The sequence below is a fragment of the Bos taurus genome, chromosome 17 (genome assembly GCF_002263795.3).
Source record: "Bos taurus isolate L1 Dominette 01449 registration number 42190680 breed Hereford chromosome 17, ARS-UCD2.0, whole genome shotgun sequence".
Taxonomy (NCBI): Eukaryota; Metazoa; Chordata; class Mammalia; order Artiodactyla; family Bovidae; genus Bos; species Bos taurus.
In genome coordinates, this window is record NC_037344.1 from 46,566,115 (window position 1) to 46,588,830 (window position 22,716).

Sequence of the window (22,716 nt, forward strand, 5' to 3'; positions counted from 1 at the left end):
GGTTCGATTCCTGGGTTAGGAAGATCCCATGGAGAAGGGATAGGCTACCCACTCCATTATTCTGGCCTGGGGAATTCCATGGACTGTATAGTCCATGGGCTTGCAAAGAGTCGGACAGGACTGAGCAACTTTCACCCCTACTTTCATTTGCCACTTCCTTCCAGTGCCTCCTCTACTGGGGAGGCTGGGAAATGTAGTTTTCCATCTTTCAGCCTGAGCCTTACAGACTTACACAGAGTACTGAAGACTAAACACAAGGTCTTTAGGGTCTATAGAAAGGATCCAGGCACTGTAGAAAGACAGTCAGACATATCCTCATTTCATCATCAACACCCTGAGAGATGGAAAAGGGAAATGGCATCAACTCCATTCTATACGTGAAGAAATGATATGTTCACTAGTCCATGCCCTCCCACAGATTTGTGATGGCTCAAGGTCCAAACACCAAGTACCCAGCTTCACAGGGGTGTTTTAACAGATTAATAAAGAATAATGACAGAGCAGACCATGATTTCCCCTTCTTTCGAAGCATCTTTATAAATCAGTTTTGTTCCTACTTAACAACAGAAAGGCCATTTCCCTTTTTCAAAAAAAAAAAAAAATCCCATAGGAAACCCTGGGGTCCAAGTGGATGAAACTTTGTCTTTGAGATCAAATAGCATTAGTGAAGTCAAATTATGCTCTGGAGTCACAAGGAAGCTATGGAGAGCAGACATCTATTTGGGCCTGGTGATTGGGGTTTTAGAATGTGATTGTCACGCAGAGTGAATCCTTTCTGACAACAGGATTATTCCTTTAATAATTCTTTGAGAACATGAAGTTCAAGAACTCTTCTTCATCCACCACCCTCTGTTCTCAAATTCAATTTGCTATTTTCTTTTCAGCAGCAGGATTATGTGTGTTTTCAAAAGCAAGAGATTAAGCAGATACCCTATGATAAAAATTGTTGTCAGGTTTGGGTAGAGAATTGATGGCCGTGGTTTGAAGTTTAGAGACGTGGCTTCACGGAAAATGTGCCTGTGCGGGGGTCCCTGACCATCCTGCAGCCCTTGGTCACTTCCTCTCTCTTCATCCCTAAATCAACCCACCCTCTTATCTCTGACCAAACGCACTAACCTCCAGTGGGTCTACCTGGTCCCTCCCTTAACCCCCACTTCCCATTCTTCCCTGTTCATCCTCTTCTAGGTGATCCTTCTAAACCTATGGTAGGTGTTGCCACTCCCTGGCTCTCAACCCTTTAAGGCTTTCCATCCACCTTTGAGTAAAACCCCAGCTCCTGCCATAGTCTACACCTGGCTGCCAACACTTTCCCTATTGTCTGTCCTGGTGCTGCTCCTGGGGACTCTTCACTTGCTGGCACTGTTGCTGAAAGCTCAGCCTCTGTTCACCGGTGCCAAATTGGATCTTGGAGACAGGGTTTTGGGTGAAGTAGAAAAGAATACTTTTATTGTTTTGTCAGGCAAAGAGGGCCACAGTAGGGCTAATGGCTCAAAACTGTATCCCAACCCAGAGGGATTTTGTGGGGAATTTTATAACAATGATTTAAGGGCAGGCTTGCTGATAAGGAGGACTTCCCTGGTGGCTCAGATGGTAAAGTGTCCGCCTGCAATGCAGGAGACCTGAGTTCAATCCCTGGGCCAGGAAAATCTCCTGGAGAAGAAAATGGCAACCCACTCCAGTATTCTTGCATGGAAAATCCCTTGGATGGAGAAGCCTGGTAGGCTACAGTCCATGGGGGTCACAAAGAGTCAGACACAACTGAGCAACTTCATTTTCACTTTCACTTTTGCTGATGAGGATCAGGATGTGTGCAGGGCCAGCACTTCTTTAATCTGGCCTCAGGTGGTCTCTTGATGAACTTCTTGAGGTTATCAAATTGTGATCTTCTCTGGAATGAAGAATGTTAACATCTTCCATTGGTTGGGGTTTCAGTATCTGTGAAAGAGCTCAAAGACATTGTGTTTATCCCTTGAAGGATATTCCAATGAATAGTCAGGACTGATTTCCTTTAGGATTGACTGGTTTGATCTCCATGAAGTCCAAGGAACTCTCAAGAGTCTTCCCTAACACCAAAGTTCAAAAGCGTCAGTTCTTTAGCGCTTAGCTTTCTTTATGGTCCAGCTCTCACATCCATACATGACTACTTGAAAACCCATAGCTTTGACTAGACAGACCTTTGTTGGCAAAGTAATGTCTCTATTTTTTAATATGCTGTCTAGGTTGGTCATAGCTCTTCTTCCCAGCAGCAAGCAACTGAGGGACTGAACTGAACTGATCGCTTGCAGGGGAACCAGGACCTTGTCCCAAGACTGCACTCATCATTCCATTGCTCAGTCGTGTCTGACTCTTTGTGACCTCATGGACTGCAGCACACCAAGCTTCCCTGTCCTTCACCATCTCCAGGAACTTGCTCAAATTCATGTCCATTGAGTCAGTGATGCCATCCAACCACTCATCCTTTGTCGTCCCCTTCTCCTGTCTCCAATCTTTCTCGGCATCAGGGTCTTTTCCAATGAGTCAGTGGTGCATCCTCTCCCTTCCCTGATTAGGAAGGCTTCCATGTCCAGGAGTCCCACAGGGTCCTGCTCAATTTCATCACCTCTGCTTGGATGTCCTTCCCCAAGATGTCCACCCTGCTCCCTCACTGCGTTTAGGTCTCTGCTTAGACACCTCTTCTCAGAGCCACTTTCCCTGACCACATTTTCTAGAAATCTCTATTTCCTTCTTTATTTCTCTATGTAGCATTCAGAGAATACTGTATAGCTTCTTGAACAACAGGAGTCTGAACCATGTGGATATGGAGGGAATGTGTGTAAGGAAGGACAACTATAATTTTCATGTGGATTTTCCACGGCGTGGAGGGTCAGTGCCCCAACCCTGAATTGTTCAAGGGTTAATGGTAAGGAAACAAAAAAACCATACAACAATAGATGTATGTTATATTTACAAAAATCTCTATCATTATAGATCTTTGGGGAGAATATACATATATTCTGCTCACTGTTTATGAATCTCTGGTGTCCTAGATCTCATTCCATTGGACATGATAGCATCTCTGAGTCACAGATATCATGCAGTGCCATGCACAATTGAACTGCTTCTGAAAAAAAAAATCATTTTGTAAATGAGTTAGCATGACTGTGTTCCAATAAATCTTTATTCACAAAAATGGGAGGCAAGCTGGATTTGGCTTTGGGGCATGGTTTGCTGACTCCTGGTCTAGAAAGTCACAGAAGGTAAATGATCACCAGCTGCAGAGAGTCTGCAGGGTCACAGGCACGCCCTCCCCTTTTATCACCCCGCAGCTCACCCTGCATGGCCCCCTCCTTACTTGGCACTACAGCATGGTGGCCCCACATGATCTCTTGACAACAAGATAGAAGAATGGGAGGGAGAAGCCAAGTTTGTCACCGCCTTTGACTCAAGAGCATGTAAAATCAGTTGGGTTCTCAGCTGCCTGTAACGCTTGTGACTCACTCTATTGATGCAAATCCTGTAAAATCTATTTTTCCACTTTGGAAAATGTGCTTGCTTACTATAGCGCAGACATTCAAAAGCTCAAGTGTGTAGACTCCGGCTTGGAGGGTGACACAGAGGGGATGCTTTCACAGCAGTCTGTGCTAATGTGCATGCGGCCTTAGTGCCCTGCTTGGCAGGGGAGAGGGTGGCCAGTTCAGAGGATGGGCTCTGAATGCATGGATGGAGGTTCGGCTCTCACACGAACCAGCAGTGTGAGCTCCCTTAAGTCATCTGATCTCTCTGAGCTGCAGCTTCCTAAGGAGCTCAGGGATGAATAAGGACACTTAAGACTAAAGGTAAAAAGAAGCGTGGATGTTAATGACTAAGTGTGGCCATATGGAAATATAGACCCAGGATTGTCAGTCTCTCATTTTTCTCACCAGAAAATGTAAATATTCATTTTTAAATGTTTAATTTCCAAGTTTTAAATGTGGATGACTATTTAGATAACTTGGGTCACATAAAAACATTTTGGGGCAATTTCACTCATATGATGCCATTTTGAATAATCTCCCTCGTATAATCCCGAGAAATCCTGAGGCTTTCCCCTCCACATGGAAGGATTCTACAGGCATGCATTTTGCTTTTGTCAGCTCTTGGAGGCTAGTGATCCTGCACGAGTGAAAAGGGATTTGTTGATATCTTATCTGGAGAGAAACAGAGTAAGAGCAAATATGCTTGAAACTAGCAAGACTCTTACCTTGAGCCCAGCCTGAGCAAAAGGGGAAGTTTAAAAAATGATCTGGGCTTAGCTTAGAGCACAGACATGGCCCTGTAATGACTTCTCCATGCCAGACAGGGAAGCGATCTCATTTAAAGAAATCAGGATGCTTCTGCTGTTCCCTGAGGCTGGGGAATTTGTGATAGGAAAAGATTTTCTTTTGCAAATTTGAGATACACCATATGTGTTATACAGCCTCGATTGAGAATTCTGCACAGGGACATCAGAAACTTACACTTGTTTTCTTTTTCATGTCTACCGGGATCTTTCACATGAGCTGTTTATTTCAATCTTCCCAATAACCTTGCAAGGGTATATGGGTCTTGATGCTCATTTCTACAGATGAGGCAGGGAAACGGAGAGGTTAAATAATTTGCTGACAGCAATACAGCTGGCTGGTGGGGGTGCTGAGGGGCTCCGAGGTCAAGTCTCAGTCTGCTTTTTCTGTATCTCCACTAACTTCATACTTCGGATGTGATTCCTTCTTCCTAGTCCAGCATCCTACAACCTGCATCACCAGTGTCAAATGGGATTCATGGAAGATAAGTCTACCCCTAGGAATGTCAGTTACAGAAGCAGAAGGCAAAACTTTTAGGAGCAAAGTCAGTAAGGTAAACCATACTCTCCTATCTGCCCTGGAGTATTCCATGGACCAATTCCAACATTTGCAAATACACAACTACAGCTGACATCATTTGTAGCTACAACTGGGCACAGATTGCCTTGGTGGTATCTCATTGCTCTGTTCCAGGATCCCACTCAGGACTCCACAACTGCATCTAGTCATCCTGCTTTCTTAAGTCTACTCAGATTTCTGACAGTTTCTCAGAATCTTAGAATGTCCCCAGTTTGGGATTTTCTCACAATTAGATTGTCATTATAGGTTTTTGGAGAAAGTGCAACAGAGATGAAGTACCTTTCTTATTTCCTCACATCAAGGGGCTTATGATGTCAATATGATGACGTTCTCACAATGTGACTGTGATATGACCTTGATCTCTTGGTTAAGATGGTGTCTTCCAGGTTCTTCCACTGAAAAGTTGCTGTTCTTCTCTAAGCATATTCTGAAATGCATTCTCTGGAAGCAAGTCTCTAAAGCCCAGTCCATACTCAAGAGGAGGGTAATTAAGCTCTATTCTGGAATTTTATTTGATTTTAGTAAACTTCAAAATGAAACAGCCAAATTATTGCCAAAGTCAGCCAATTCATAAATAGCCCAAATAAATGAAAGTCCAGATGCAATCATGTAATTGGAGTGTGCTTGTGAATTTTTTAAAAATTTAATTCAAGTAAAGTTAAGTTACAATGTTGTATTAATTTCTTCTGTACAGCAAAGTGACTCAGTTATACATATATATTCTTTTTCATATTCTTTTCCATTTCGGTTCCTCATGGGATATTGAATAGAGTTCCCTGTGTTATACAGTAAGACCTTGTTGTTTTTCCATCCTATACATGCTGGTTTGCCTCTGCTAATCCCAAATTCCCAGTCCATCCCTCTCCCGCCCCGTCCCCCTTGGCAACCATAAGTCTGTGAGTCTATTTCATAGATATGTTGGTTTGTGTTGTAGTTTAGATTCCACATATAAGTGGTATCTGTGGTATTTTTCTTTCTCTTTCTGACTTACTTCACTTAGTATGGTATTTTCTAGGTCTATCCACGTTGCTGCAAATGGCTTTATTTCATTCTTTCTTATTCATTGTATATGTATATCACATCTTTCTTTATCCAGTCATTGTCCATGGATATTTAGGTTGCTTCCTTATTTTGGCTATTGTGAATAGTGCTGCTATGAACATTTGGGGCGCATGTATCTGTTTGAAGTATAGTTTTATTCGAATATATGCCCAGGAGTGGGATTGCTGGGTCATCTGGTAGTTCTATTTGTAGTTTTTGAGGAACATTCATATTATTTTCCAGAGTGGCTGTACCAATTTACATTCCCATCAATGGTGTAGGAGGGTCCCATGATTGTGAATTTTTTGATGCTTAAATAGAATTCTCAAGCCGTTCTGGGAACCACTCTCAGAGGAGGATTCATAAAATCAAGCAAGAGTTTGCTCTTTCTTCTTGAGCTTCTATTTTGAGATAAATTGAGTCAATCGTTATTAAGTATAGGGACTAGAAGTGTCAACCTATTCTGGGAACACCTTCATTTCTGAAGGCAGTAACCACGGGGTGCTTTTTTGATCAAAATAATGTCTATGGGTGAGAACCCCACTCCAGTTCCAGAAACCGTTTTCCCTCTCTCCTCTTCATGTCTATCCCCTCTTCATGCCTCTCCCTCCCTCCCTATCTCTCTTTCTCTAATACACACCCCTATTTCTGTCAATTATTTGTGTTCATTTATATAAAATTAGCAGGCAGGCAAAACAATTAGTGGTTACCTTTGGGGAGAATCTTGATTGGGAGAAGGCAGGAGAGAAATTTTGGAGCTACTGAAAAGTTCTGTTTCTTGATCTGAGCTATGATTGTGCTGATATGTGCACTTTGTAAAAAGTAACAGAGCTGTACACCTATGATTTGTGCGATTTTGTGTGTACATGTATGCTTTGCGTGTGTGCTAAGTTGCTTCAGTCATGTACAGTTCTTTTTGACCCAATGGACTATAGCCTGCCAGGCTCCTCTGTCCATGGGATTCTCCAGGCAAGAATACTGGAGTGGGTTGCCATTCCTTCTCCAGAGGAATCTTCCCAACCTAGGGGTCAAACTTGTGTCTCTTATGTTTCCTGCCTCAGGCGGGATCACCACCTGGGAAGCATGTGTGTGTTTCACTTCAGGCTAAAAATCTTCTCTATCCATCTATTGATGGAAACCTCATTAACTTTTTATACTGAAGAATGTGTGCGTTTTACTTCAAGCTAAAAAGTTAATGAAGTACCCATCAACAGATGGATGGAAAAGAAGATGTGGTATACACACAATGAAATAGTACTCAGCCGTAATAAAGAAGGAAACCTTGCCATTTGTGGCAAGATGGATGAACCTGCTAAGTGAAATAAATCAGTTAGGGGAAGACAAATACTGTATGATTTCACTTATATATGAAATTCAAAAAAAAAATAAATGAACAAAACAAAATAAAAAGAGACTCACAGATACAGAGAACAAATGGGTGGTTGCCAGAAGGGTGGGGGTTTGGAAGTTGGATGCAATAGATGAGGGAGATGAGGTACAAGCATCCAGTTATAAAATAACTAAGTCACAGGGACGTGATGTGCATGTAGGGAATAGAGGTGGCAATACCATAAGAACTTTGTGTCGTGACAGATCATAACCTATCCTGTTTCAGTGATTATTTCACAATGCATAAAAATATCAAATCACTATGCTATACATTTGAAACTAATATAATACTAATATATTATATATTATATATATATAATATATATAATACTAATATATTATATAATATAAATATAATATTTATAAAATAAAATGAAAGGCTAACTTAAAAATATCTGAAACATCCAGGAACTTCCCTGGTGGTCTAGTGGTTAAGATTCTACACTTCCACGGCAGGGGACAAAGGTTCAGTGCTTGGTTAAGGAATTAAGATCCTGCATGCTTCACAGCATGGCCAAAAAAAAAAAAAAAACACAAACAAACAAACAAAAAAACAGAAACAATGAGAGGAAAAGGAATTTTGTCTGTTTTCTACAATAATAGATATAACACAATGTGAACAAAAGACATTTAAACCTAAACTCAAATATATATTTTTGAACACCTAGAGGTCCCTCAGTCTTAAGGCAAATCTAGTTAATAATCAATCAGAGTGGTCAGTCTCTGGGGGTGGAACTTGATCTTACTGTGTGACTGGCTATTCAGTTTGCCCAAGTTATACTCTGACTCTGCCTGGTTGGACCAGTTTGCAGCATCACTATTTCCATTTGCTCATATAACTCAAAACTTCCCATGATCAGGAATTTGAAATGAGATGAAGGAAAGAAAGCCTCTAGATTGGCAGGAGTTTAGGACGCCAAGCTCTTGAGGAAGTGGTGCCAATTTGTAACAATAATAATAAACTATCCCTTGAAAAATCAAAAGCTTCTTTAAAAAGACACATATATATTTTTTATTGCTGTGTTCTTTGTAGAAGGATCCTAGGCAGCTCATCTTTTATATTAACAAAGTTCTGATAACTTGTCCTTCTAATTACAAGCTGGTAAGTTCTGTGCTCAAATGTGATGTTCCATCCATGGGTAAAACCCTTGATATGATTTCCTGGAACACATTTTTCTCTATTTGGTTCTTTTTTTATTCTTAATTGCCTATTAGATAAATATTTTAATTACAGGCCATCCTTAACTCCTTGGAAGGAAAGTTATGACCAACCTAGATAGCATATTCAAAAGCAAAGACATTACTTTGCCAACAAAGGTCCGTCTAGTCAAGGCTATGGTTTTTCCTGTGGTCATGTATGGATGTGAGAGTTGGACTGTGAAGAAGGCTGAGCGCCGAAGAATTGATGCTTTTGAACTGTGGTGTTGGAGAAGACTCTTGAGAGTACGTACCTTGGACTGCAAGGAGATCCAACCAATCCATTCTGAAGGAGATCAGCCCTGGGATTTCTTTGGAAGGAATGATGCTGAAGCTGAAACTCCAGTACTTTGGCCACCTCATGCGAAGAGTTGACTCATTGGGAAAGACTCTGATGCTGGGAGGGACTGGGGGCAAGAGGAGAAGGGGACGACAGAGGATGAGATGGCTGGATGACATCACTGACTCGATGGACGTGAGTCTCAGTGAACTCTGGGAGTTGGTGATGGGCAGGGAGGCCTGGCGTGCTGCGATTCATGGGGTCGCAAAGAGTCGGACACGACTGAGCGACTGAACTGATCTGATCTTTAACTTCTTTGAGGGGAGTAGGTGGGATATAGTTTTTAAATTCTTATACATTGTGTGCCCTGAACAAGCCTATGGAAGCATTGCATTTTATGCAGGGATTTGGTTCTAAATTCAGCAGGTTATCCCGAAGTCATGTATAGAAAAAGTGTCTCTGAAAGTCCCTTTGGCAGGAGCAGGTCTCAGCTTTTTCCTCTAGCACTGGTGGAGTCTGCTGCTTGTTGGTTGGGGACCAAATGCAGCATTGTTTGCATCTAGGAGACCAGTTGTCTGAAGTGGCTCTCCATGAGGGAGATACTCTTCCAACAGGAGAACCTCATGGAGAAATGATTGGGGAATAACCTTTCTTCTCTCATGGCACTTCAGGTTCTGTTGCTGGAGGGACTGGTGACAAATTTTTTAAAGTTGAGGGTTTACCTATTTTTTATATTTCATATCAGACACATACAGTATGTGACCTTTCATGTCTGGCTTCTTTCACTTACATGCTGTTTTTGAGGTTCATCCCCTTGTAGTGTATGTCAGTGCTTCATTCCTTTTTATGGCTGAATGATACGCTGTTCACTGGAGAGACTGCATTTCGTTTATGTGTCCATCTCTCTGAGTTGTTTTCACGTTTTGGGCATTGTGAATAGCGCTGCTGTGAACATATATGTACAAGGATTTCTTTGAACATCTGTTTTCAATTCTTTTGGGTATATATCTTTGTTGTTGTTGTTCAGTTGCTAAGTCATGTCCAACTCTTTGTGACTCTATGAACTGCAGCACAGCAGATTTCTCTGTCCTTCAGTATCTCCAAGAGGTTGCTCAAACTCATGTCCATGGAGTTAGTGATTCCATCCAACCATCTCATCCTCTGTCACCACCTTCTCCTACTGCCTTCAGTCTTTCCCAGCGTCAGGGCCTTTTCCAGTGAGTTGGCTCTTGGCATCAGGTGGCCAAAGTATTAGAGCTTCAGGTTCAGCATCAGTCCTTCCAATTAATATTCAGGGTTGCTTTCCTTTAGGATTGACTGATTTGATCTCCTTGCTGTCCAAGGGACTCTCAAGAGTCTTCTCCAGCACCACAATTTGAAAGCTTCGATTCTTTGGCTCTCAGCTTTCTTTATGGTCCAACTCTCCCATCCACACATGACTACTGGAAAAACCATAGCTTTCAGTTCAGTTCAGTCACTCAGTCATGTCCAGCTCTTTTTGACCCCATGAACCGCAGCACGCCAGGCCTCCCTGTCCATCACCAAGTCCCGGAGTTCACCCAAACTCATGTCCATCGAGTCGGTGATGCCATCCAACCATCTCATCCTCTGTCGTCCCCTTCTCCTCCTGCAGAATTACTGGGTTATATGATAGTTCTGTTTAAACTTCCTTCCTGTAGTCATCCATAGGTGGAATGGATCCTGAACAAAAGCATTTTGGTTTAACATTCAGGCAGAGGGGCAGGGTTCCCTGAGGCAGGCCATTATGTATGAACAGTATCCAATTAGTGAACAAAAACAATGGGAAGCAAAAGTTAAAGTAAAAGAAACAGATCCAACATGGAGTCAAAATTGGCTCTCTTCTGTAACACAATCCCACCATTTTTGGTAGAGAAGAGCTATCTTTGGAGGCAGCCTGGGTTCTGATGATAGTGACCAAAGGGAACCAAGCATCAATTTCACTAAATTTATTTTTAACAAACATTAGTAGGACCAAGCCCACATTGTTGTGGTGGTTTAGTTGCTAAGTTGTGTCTAACTCTTGTGACCCCAGGGACTGTAGCCAGCCAGGCTCCTCTGTCCATAGGATTTTCCAGGCTAGAATACTGGAGTGGGTTGCCATTTCCTTCTCCAGGGGATCTTCCTGACCCAGGGATTGAACCTGGGTCTCCTGCACTGAAGGCAGATTCTTTACCAACTGAGCTACCAGGGAAGCCCTAGCACATTGTAGGTACTTATAAATTAATGAAATACAATTACTGAGAGAAGCCTTTTTTCAAATGCAAATGTTTCTCTAGGTCATGAACTTACATTAGAACCTGCTTAGTGTGTTATATTTTTCCATTTCAGCTGGTCTCTAACCTATATTAGAAAAATAGCTTTTAAATGGCACAGTATGCTTCTCTGTAATTGCATTATTGGCATATGGACGATGCCTGAATAGCAAACAGGTCAAGGAATTGCATGTATCATAGTGAAAGCAAATGCACATTTATGGATTTTTCTGAATGCAGAAGGGGACTTGGAGATGCAGATTTGTCTCTCCCTGCCCTGAATCCCAGAGCATTATAGGAAAACAGAGGCAGCCCCTTTATTGGCAAAACAATTGGTCACATTCAAATTGCCCTTTACAGATTGCAAAATGTGCTTATATGCATTATCTCTTAAAAAATTATCTTGGAGTATAGTTGATTTACAATGCTGTGTTAGTTTCAGGTGTACAGCAAAGTGACTCATTTATATATATACATATATCCACTCTTTTTTAGATTCTTTCCCCATATGTAGGCCAATACAAAGTCTTGAGTAGAATTGCCTGTTCTATACAGAAGTTTCTTATTAGTTATCTATTTTGTATCTCATTTATATTGCCAGGAATGCACAGAGCATTAAAGAATTTTCCCAGAAACACACTTGGTATATGTTAGAATTAGGTAGCAAACCCAGGCCCTCTGAATTCCAACGTTTTCTCCAAAGCCTGTGATGACTTCGAGAGCTGTCCTGAGTCTTGACCACAGGGAGCAGGAATGGGGCTTAGCAATGGTCAAGACCCTGGACAGGAGCAGAGGAAACTCCTTCCACTCTGTATTTATCCCCTCCTCCTTTCCTTGCGGCTCTCACCCTAGGCTCACTGTCGTACACTCCTGTTCCCTTTCTTGCCTTTCTCTTTTCCAATCACTTCATCTTCCCTGCCCATGCCTTTAGCCTAGAACCACTCAGGAAGACCATTCAGAAAGAAAAATATTATCAAGCATATCCCAGTGTTGATTTTAATTGTTTTTTTACTATATATTATTATAATTGATGATTACATCATTCTTACATAATATGATTTTATTAGACTTGCACATTACACAACATAGTCTTTAGTATATTTGAACATAATATGATTATATATTTATAATTGATAATGTAATTACATGTGCCCAGTGATAAAACTAGTTTATAAATGTTTACAGCTTTTCTAAACCATAAAGCCAACATGAATGAACAGATTAGAAAGAAACAAATGAGTGAAGACAATAAATTTCAAGATCCAAACTTATTGTAACTTAATGTGTCAGACGATACTATCTTACTTACACTGAATTTTTTGGTAAGTATAATGCCCTTTGACAGTTGCCTGAAAGTTGATTCAACGTTCCTACTGCTGATCCCTTTCAAACTCCTACAAAATCTTTGATTCTTAAGCACACATGAAGTGTGTGGCTTTCACTGTGCATGAAAACATCATTTACATGATCTTGGGGCAGTCAAGATGGTAATTCTTCAAGTCAGTGCAGGCACACACACACACACTCACTTACACACTAACAAATGCAGACATGAAAATTTAGCATGGGGACTTCCCTGGTGGCCCCGTGGCTAGGACTCCAGGCTTCCAATGCAGGGTGCTTGGGTTCAATCCCTGATCAGGGAACTAGATCCACATGCTGCAACCGAGTCTACATGCCACAGCTAAGACCCAACACTGCCAAATAAATAAATAATAAATATTTTTTTAAAATTCAGTACTGAGTGGTAAGGAGGCATGAAATATGCTCATATTTATTCTTTTCGGATTTCACAGAAATAAAAAAAAATACCATTTTTTTTTCATAGACCACCCGCAAGACTGTATTTGGGGCCCGGAGCCCGAGGAACACTGTCCCAGGTCTCTCAGAATCCCCACTCCTCCCAACTGGAGGCCTTTCTGAGCCCATTGACAGCTCTCAGGACCAGGAAAGCTGCAGGACCTTGTTCTTCAGAAAAAGAATGTGGGGTTTTGGGCGTGCAGGGATCAGTGTGGTGCAGTGCTCATGAGCATCCCCACCTGGGCTCAAATCTCGCCACCTGCTACGTGGAGGCTACTTATTCAGGTTACTTAACTCTTGGCGCCTTAGTTCCCGTGTGCACCAAGCGGGAATAGCAATGTCCCCCTCACAGGGATGTTATGAGAATTGGATGAGCTTTTAGAAAGAAGAAGAAGAAAGCAAAGGGCTTAGATCAGCTCCCAGTTCAGAGTAGAAGCTCCATGAATTGCAGCTGCAGCGAAATTGAATGTTCATTCATCTCTCCTCAAGTGCTCTCATCCCCAAAGTGCTTTGTGATCCTCTCCCACCCCTTGCCATTTCCCAGTGTGCCTGTTTTCATCTCCTGCTGCTTGCGTGAGCATGACTGCCTGCAGCTGTAACTGGATTTCCCTGGAGGGTCTATCCCCTCCAACATCCATTTACTTGCAGTGGAAAGATGGAGTCGCTGGTTTTTGTTACCTCCCACACTGCTGCTTCCAAAGCCTGTATCTTCACTTTCCCGTGGTCGCCCGTGTCCCTAGGAGGTTCATCTTTGTCTCACTCCTCCTTTTCAACCCAGTGTTCTTTCAAGAACTATCACCCCTCAGTTTCTGGACCTCTTTCTTTCCCATCAGTCACAAGGTGACCTCTGCTAGTCCCTCCTCAGCACCTCTCTTTTTATTTTTATTTTATTTAAAAATTTTTAAAAACTTAAAAAAATTGAATATAGTTTAAAGTGATACAGTTAAATATATATATATATATATATTCTTTTTCAGATGCGTTTCCATTATAGGTTATTATAAGATATTGAATATAGTTCCCTGTGCTGTACAGTAGATCTGTGTTGTTTTCTATTCATACATTTATTGTCGTTCAGTAGCTCAGTCCTGTCTGACTCTTTGCAACCTCATAGACTGTAGCCCACCAGGTTCCTCTGTCCAAGGGATTTTCCAAGAAAGAATACTGGAGTGGGTTTCTATTTCCTTCTTCAGGGCATCTTCCTGACCCAGGGATCAAACTTATGTCTCCTGCGTCTCCTGCATTAGCAGGCAGATCTTTACCACTGAGCTACTGGTGTGTAAAGGTTAATCCCAAGTTTATCCCTCTCTATCTTTCCCCTTCATTAACCATAAGTTTTTTTTCTGTGTCTGTGAGTCTGCTTCTGTTTTATAAGTTTATTCATATCATTTTTTTGATTTAGGTCATACCTGAATGGTCTAGTGGTTTTCCCTACTTTCTTCAATTTAAGTCTGGATTTGGCAATAAGGAGTTCATGGTCTGAGCCACAGTCAGCTCCTGGTCTTGTTTTTGTTGACTGTAAAGAGCTTCTACATCTTTGGCTGCAAAGAATATAATCAGTCTGATTTCGGTGTTGACCATCTGGTGATGTCCATGTGTAGAATCTTCTCTTGTGTTGTTGGAAGAGGGTGTTTGCTATGACCAGTGCATTTTCTTGGCAAAACTCTATTAGTTTTTGCCCTGCTTCATTCCGTATTCCAAGGCCAAATTTGCCTGTTACTCCAGGTGTTTCTTGATTTCCTACTTTTGCATTCCAGTCCCCTATAATGAAAAGGACATCTTTTTGGAGTGTGAGTTCTAAAAGGTCTCGTAGGTCTTCATAGAACCATTCAACTTCAGCTTCTTCAGCGTTACTGGTTGGGGCATAGACTTGGATTACTGTGATATTGAATGGTTTGCCTTGGAAACGAACAGAGATCATTCTGTCGTTTTTGAGATTGCATCCAAGTAGTGCATTTCAGACTCTTTTGTTGACCATGATGGCTACTCCATTTCTTAACAGTGGAAGTGAGAAATAGATTTAAGATCCTAGATCTGATAGATAGAGTGCCTGATGAGCTATGGAATGAGGTTCGTGACATTGTACAGGAGACAGGGATCAAGACCATCCCCATGGAAAAGAAATGCAAAAAAGCAAAATGGCTGTCTGGGGAGGCCTTACAAATAGCTGTGAAAAGAAGAGAAGCGAAAAGCAAAGGAGAAAAGGAAAGATGTAAACATCTGAATGCAGAGTTCCAAAGAATAGCAAGAAGAGATAAGAAAGCCTTCTTCAGCGATCAAGGCAAAGAAATAGAGGAAAACAACAGAATGGGAAAGACTAGAGATCTCTTCAAGAAAATCAGAGATACCAAAGGAACATTTCATGCAAAGATGGGCTCGATAAAGGACAGAAATGGTATGGACCTAACAGAGGCAAAAGATATTAAGAAGAGATGGCAAGAGTACACAGAAGAACTGTACAAAAAAGATCTTCACGACCCAGATAATCACGATAGTGTGATCACTGACCTAGAGCCAGACATCCTGGAATGTGAAGTCAAGTGGGCCTTAGAAAGCATCACTACGAACAAAGCTAGTGGAGGTGATGGAATTACAGTTGAGCTGTTCCAGGTCCTGAAAGATGATGCTGTGAAAGTGCTGCACTCAATATGCCAGCAAATTTGGAAAACTCAGCAGTGGCCACAGGACTGGAAAAGGTCAGTTTTCATTCCAATCCCAAAGAAAGGCAATGCCAAAGAATGCTCAAACTATCGCACAATTACACTCATCTCACATGCTAGTAAGGTAATGCTTAAAATTCTCCAAGCCAGGCTTCAGCAATATGTGAACTGTGAACTTCCTGATGTTCAAGCTGGTTTTAGAAAAGGCAGAGGAACCAGAGATCAAATTGCCAACATCCATTGGATCATCGAAAAAGCAAGAGCATTTTCAGAAAAACATCTATTTCTGCTTTATTGACTATGCCAAAGCCTTTGACTGTGTGGATCACAATAAACTGTGGAAAATTCTGAAAGAGATGGGAATACCAGACCACCTGATCTGCCTCTTGAGAAATTTGTATGCAGGTCAGGAAGCAACAGTTAGAACTGGACATGGAGCAACAGCCTGGTTCCAAATAGGAAAGGGAGTACGTCAAGGCTGTATATTGTCACCCTATTTATTTAACTTATATGCAGAGTACATCATGAGAAATGCTGGGCTGGAAGAAACACAAGCTGGAATCAAGATTGCCGGGAGAAATATCAATAACCTCAGATATGCAGATGACACCACCCTTATGGCAGAAAGTGAAGAGGAACTAAAAAGCCTCTTGATGAAGGTGAAAGTGGAGAGTGAAAAAGTTGGCTTAAAGCTCAACATTCAGAAAACTAAGATCATGGCATCCAGTCCCATCACTTCATGGGAAATAGATGGGGAAACAGTGGAAAGAGTGTCAGACTTTATTTTTCTGGGCTCCAAAATCACTGCAGATGATGACTGCAGCCATGAAATTAAAAGACACTTACTCCTTGGAAGGAAAGTTATGACCAACCTAGATAGCATATTGAAAAGCAAAGACATTACTTTGCCCACAAAGGTCCATCTAGTCAAGGCTATGGTTTTTCCAGTGGTCATGTATGGATGTGAGAGTTGGACTGTGAAGGAGGCTGAGCACCAAAGAATTGATGCTTTTCAACTGTGGTGTTGGAGAAGACCCTTGAGAGTCCCTTGGACTGCAAGGAGATCCAACCAGTCCATTCTGAAGGAGATCAGCCCTGGGATTTCTTTGGAAGGACTGATGCTAAAGCTGAAACTCCAGTCCTTTGGCCACCTGATGTGAAGAGTTGACTCATTGGAAAAGACTCTGATGCTGGGAGGGATTGGGGTCAAGAAGAGAAGGGGATGACAGAGGATGAGATGGCTGAATCGCATCACTGACTCGATGACATGAGTCTGAGTGAACTCCGGGAGTTGGTGATGGGCAGGGAGGCCTGGCATGCTGCGATTCATGGGGTCACAAAGAGTCGGACACGACTGAGCAACTGATCTGATCTGATCATTTTTTTAAGATTCCACATATAAGTGATATCATATGATATTTGACTTTTTCTTTCTGACTTACTTCATTTAGTATAATAGTCTCTAGGTCCATCCATATTGCTGGAAATGGCATTATTACATTCTTTTTTATGGCTAAGTAATATTCCACTGTACATATGTACCACATCTTTATCCACTCATCTATCAATGGACATTTAGGTTGCTTCCATGGTTTGACTATTATAAATAGTGCTTATTTGAACATTGTGGTGCATGTATCTTTCTGAATCACAGTTTTCTCCAGATATATGTCCAGTAGTGCAATTGATGGATCATGCATGGTGAGTCTATTTTTAGTTTTTTTAAGGACATCCACACTGTCTTCCATAGTGGCTGCACCAATTTACATCCCCACCAACAGTGTAGAAAGGTTCTCTCTCAGCACCTCTCCTGGAGGTCATGGGAAACACTTTCAGTGCCTCAACCACTAAACATCTTTGGTCCTCACCTGGCTTGGGCAACAATTGATGCTCAGGACCCTCATTGTCAAGTTTGTGGTTCCTTAGCGTCTAGGACATCACACACTTGTCTCCCATCACTCCTGACCATCCCTTTGCAGGAGCCTCTTCTTCAGCCTGTTCTAACATCTCTGTTTCTCTCACTCTGTCCTGGGTCCTCCCTTTAGTCTCACTGGCAGTTTGCACTTAATCTGCACTCAGGCTTCAGGGGTCATTGGCCTCAGAATTCTTCAGCTCAGATGCCAGAGCTCTCTTATCAGCCTGCTGGGAGTTCGTCCTAACCTCAAAATGTTTATCTGCAAAGTGGAAATAAATACCGTGCCCTTTTCTATCTGTGGTTAGGGATAACTAGATTCAACAAACTGTGCGTTTTGATTCCTACAGGGTAGACCCTGTCTCATGCATCCACTGTTTGGTGAATCCTAAGCCCTCTTACCTTGATGGCTTTAAATGTAAAGTATCCAAGATCCAGTCTGCTCCCAACATGATGCTAAGAGTCTCCCAAGGACAGGGAAGCTGGACCATTTCCCAGGAAGCGAACAGTTACACAGAGGCTGGTTTTCCTCTCTTCACAATCATTATTTCAGGTCAAGAAGATGGAGCTTAGAGGGTGATTTCATACAGCTGGTGCTCGGAAAGTTCTTTGTTATCACAGTCCTGGTGATGCATGAGTCACTGGCTTTGCATCTCCAGGCAGTGGGCGTGTGCTGTCAGATTCAATTCCTGGGTCCTCGGATGTGCCCAGTAGTCAACAGTGTCAAACCCCCAGCACAGGAAATGCCAGAGGGGCACAGATCACTCTGTGGCAGGGAGGTGAGTGTGCACACCTGTGATCTGGACGCTGGTGTGACCGGCCGCCTTTACCCTGGGCTGTGAAAAGCCTCATTACTCAGCAGGAATGTCAGATTATATTAAGTCCACCCCATCCTCCTCCTCCTCCTCCTTCTCCTGTGAATTGTCATAGCTCGTGCACCCGCGCCTGTTGGCGAGTCTCATTTTGTCGTGTTGCAACTAAAAGCCCACATCTTTGGGGGGCCTTCTGGTCTCAAGCATGCGACCAGTATGTAAGGTGTTCTATCTCTTGCTTAGCGGCCCTTCCTTGGTGGTGCTGATTAATCCAGAAAGGCTAGATTTCATTGGAGCGGTGACAGCTTCCCCGGGTGGGCAGCTCTGGTCCTGCACGGTGTCAATGATGAAAGCTTCCAGGGTAAGTCTTCCTGCTTCTCAGCATCTTCATGGGACTGGAAGCCTGAGCAGTAGGCATTTTCTGGATTTTCCCCTAAGCAATCCAAGAAACATGCATGTCTGAGGAGCATCCGTGCCCTGTTACTCTGAGGGGTGGGGAGAACCAATGTCTGCTGTCACTGCGGCATTGAGGGCGAGGCCACATGTGTCCCCCTGCCCCATGCCCACCTCTAGGGTTTTTCAGGGCTAAATGACAAGACTGGATAAATGAGATGCTATAATTTGGCAGGTGAATCACATAGTCCGTGTAGCTCCAGTGGCATCTTTCTTCACTCTTCTCTGGGCTTTTACCTGGACATGTTGGGTGCTGAATAGGTTCTTTCAGCATCACTGTGTGAGGGGGTTTGGCCTCTGCTAAACTGTTTGCGGTGGAGCAGAGAATTGTTTGGCGTTGAGTTTGCTTCTCAGCAGCTCTTTCTGTTCCTAGTTCCTTGAGGTGGGAGAACCGGTACAGTAAGTGGTACCCCAATGCAGTGGTCCAATGCAGATTCATGCTTGGACCAATTCGGGGGAAGAGATGGCCATGTACACCCCTCCCTCCCCTTTTACCTGGTGATATTGTGGATCGGTGCTTCCTGGACTGGATTTAGATCCTGGGCTTTTTTCTCTTGAAGATTGATTGCATCAGGTTAAGCAGCTGACCTTGAATCACTGAGATGGAGTAGAGATGAAATTGATGAATGCCACTTTCCTACAACCACTAGAAAACGATGAAAGAGCCAGCCCTGCTTCTCTTCCCAATGTTGCCTTCTTGCAGTCCACTCTTCCAGGGGAGGGGCAGAGGAAGGTGGTGGCAGGAATTGAGTGGGTGGTTATGGCAGATTGTGGAAGGTGTGCAGAGAGCGGTGCCTCCAGCAGGGAAGGTGACCCTTGCTTGAGCTGCCATCGTGTGCAGGGAAATGCTCAGTACTCTAGGAGAACCATCCCATTTAGTCCTCCCAATGGCTGCTGAGTAGGTGCTTTCACATCCTTCCATCTTAGAGAGTGTAGAGATACCAGGCAACCTGCCTGAGGTCATAGGGCTTACACGTGAACCAGCTCGAGTTTGTATTTAGGCAGAATGACTTCAGGACTGACATTTTAACCCCTCCTTAAAGTTTTTCCTGGGGTCTTCCCTGGCTGTCCAGTGGTGAAGACCTCACCTTCCAATGCAGGGGGTATGGGTTCAATCCCCGGCCTGGAGTTAAGATCCCACATGACTCATGGCCAAAAACCCAAGACATAAAATAGAAGCAATATTGTAACAAATTCAATACAAGCTTTAAAAATGGCCCATGTTAAAAAAAGTCTTTAAAAAATAATATAATAATATCAACTCCTGCTTTAAAAAAACATGAGTTTCTCCTGTAATTCTCTGAGACATGGCTGCCTTTATTTCACCTTGGGGTATCCAAGACTTCCAAGGTCAAGAGTGAGGGGTGTGGGTGAATGTACCTATTCCTTGTGATTGCCAGTGGTTCTCATGTGGGATATCCCACAATGTCTCCAGGTCCCCCAAGGAGCCAGCAGGGGATTACATTGTGGTTGCTTTACGTAAGAAAGGGGGAATGAATTTATGCCTTTGGGAACATCTCAGAGGAGGGAAGCAGTTTCTCATAGGCTGGGGATCATTGTTCTCCAGAACCAAACACAGAAGATACCATAAGGGGAGGAGACTGTAATGACTCTGGCCTAGGGTAAGGGGCTTGACTGAAATATAGGACCTGAAAACAGCAGGAGGACCCTTTCTCCTTGTGGGAGGTGTCTGTAACCCTATGGTTCCTGTTTCTTTCTTATTGTGAGTGTGAATGAGCCCGAGTTCAGACCTCTTGAAGTATTACAGAGGAGATTCCCAAGTCAATTCAGATGTGGGTGATCCCCAGATAGGAACTCTCTTAGGAGATGAACAGAGAACACACTTGAAGAATCAAGCAAAGAAACCTGCAGACATGATTGCATGTGGCTATTGCTGTCACCTCCCACCGTGGGACACTAACTGTCCCTGTTGCTTCTTCCTTGTGCTTTTTAACGGGTGTCATTCTTTATCTTTGTGAGAACCCTCAACTTGCTCACTGATGCGTCATTTTCAGATCACTTCATTATTTTTATTTCTTCTGGAGTCAGTTCATCCCGGTTACTGGTTTTGTTAAATCTGTTTAGCAGTGTGAGTTTTCTTTCTGTGTTTTGGAATTTCTGTTTTCAGACTCATCTATTTTGGGAGATTTTTACCCCCTATCTCTCTCTCCTTGTCTGTGCTCACTCTCTGCTCTTGTCTTCCTTCTTTGTCATTCTGTACCATCCCATGGGTGCTCCTGGTCTTGAATTGGGTTCTGTTGTTGGTAGCTCAGAGTTCCTGCACAGGTGATGCCACTGAGCCAGTGGGTCTGGTCTCCCTGCCTCTCCACTGCACTACCTTGTCTGTTCCAGAGCTCTGGTCAGCCTCCTTTGGGAGTTGGGGACTTGACCTCAGCCTTGGTTCAGGCAGTACCTTGGCTCAAGTCTCTAGCCTCAGGTAGGACACTTTCACTTCTTCATAGCCTAAAATAATTGGACTCCTAATTTTCTCTACCTGGAAAATTAGGCAGAGGAGAGAACTCAGAATTTTCTGGACTCAGAATCCAGCGAGTCCCAGGAGTTCCACTCTTGACATGTGCTCCAGCCTTCCATAGTCCTCATAGATTTTTTTTTTTTTTTGCCTTCTTTTTGAGCAAGACAAACCTCTAAGTGTTTTCTGTATTGTTTATTATGGCGATATGTTTGGAGCAGTGCTTGTGAGGAAAGGGGGCAGGTCAGAGCTTGACATAACTCCAGATGAAGAGCAGTTCCGTTGCCTCTTTAGGACACAAGAGTGCAGTGCAGGTCAGCACACAGTGTATCAGATGTGATTTATCTTCTGGACACTTCACTACAGGCTTTATAGAAATTATTTTATTATCCACTCATAACATCATCATAAAGTATCACTCCTCCCGTTTTATAGACTCAGAAACTCATGGCTTGGAAAGAGGAAAAGAAATGCATCCCACGCCGCGAGGCTTGTGAATCACAGAATCACACCTAACCCCAATCTGATTTCAAATCAGAACCCTTCACCCCCATCTGTGTGCTACAATGCCATCTCACGATGCCCTTTCCTTTTGTTCTAGGAAAATGCACTTAAGGAAGGCTGCCCAAGGAGACCATCGCCTGAGGCCCCATTATGCAGGCCTTCCCGCAAGGGCCCGCCAGCTCGACAAGGTAACTGGCCACCACCATCAACAGGCCACTGGGAGCTGGGGTGTCAGGGAGGAGCCCAGGGAAGGTGGAAGGGGATGACTCACTGAACTCCACCCAAACGAGAGTGGCTGGGACCCTGGTTACACCTCTTCTATTTCATCATGTGGCCACTGCACAAAGCCCTAGAGAAATGTTTCATTTGCTGTCTGCTAGGCATCCCCACGTAGAGGTCTATTCAGTCACAAAGGGGCCAGAACAAAACTTGCCATGTCCTCTCCACCAAACCATTGCCTCTCCTAGTTTTTCTCATCCCAGTAAATGGCCATCCCTCCAACTGCTCAGGCCTAGATGCTCTGAGTGGTCCTTTATGCTTCCTTTACACCTCACTCTCTGACAGCCCCCAGCCCTCCCATTTCCAACCCCACTGTGTCCCACAAGCACAGGCTGCCATTTTCTCCTGCCTGAATGGTGAAACAGTCTCCTAATTGGCCTGTCTAACCTCCCTTCTTCATGTCCTACAATCAGTTTCCAGCATGATCTAGAGTGATCCTGTGACTCAAACCAGACTACGTTGCTCCTCGGAGTAAAAACCTTCTCCCAAAATAACAACAAAACTCCTCCCTGTGGCTGCCGTCTTGCTCAGCCTTGTCATCTGCCTCTCCATCTTTGATTCCTGAAGTTCTGTTCACGCTGACCTTCTTTTTGCTCCTCCGACCACCAAGCTGGTCTCAGTGTGCCATGACTTTCTCTGCTTAGAACTCTGCTCCCTCCTTTTCAAACAGCCACCAGCCTCTTGCTCTTCATGGTCAGTTGCCTCCTCGCTAGACCTTCACTGCCTCCAGCTACCCATCCCCTTCCTTTAATTATGTGGCTTCCCCTCA

The 22,716-nt window shown here is 43.3% G+C and overlaps 1 protein-coding gene across 10 annotated transcripts in view; it reads left to right on the top strand.

Annotated features, from left to right (window-relative positions):
* The window catches only part of RIMBP2 (RIMS binding protein 2), a 325,528-nt gene that overhangs the window by 175,392 nt on the left and 127,420 nt on the right, over positions 1-22,716 (top strand). For all 10 annotated transcript variants that reach the window (XM_059876305.1, XM_024977660.2, XM_059876306.1 and 7 more), the window contains exon 2: positions 21,766-21,856. In XM_059876305.1, the coding sequence (XP_059732288.1) occupies positions 21,766-21,856 (91 nt within the window). The remainder of the gene's footprint in view (positions 1-21,765; positions 21,857-22,716) is intronic.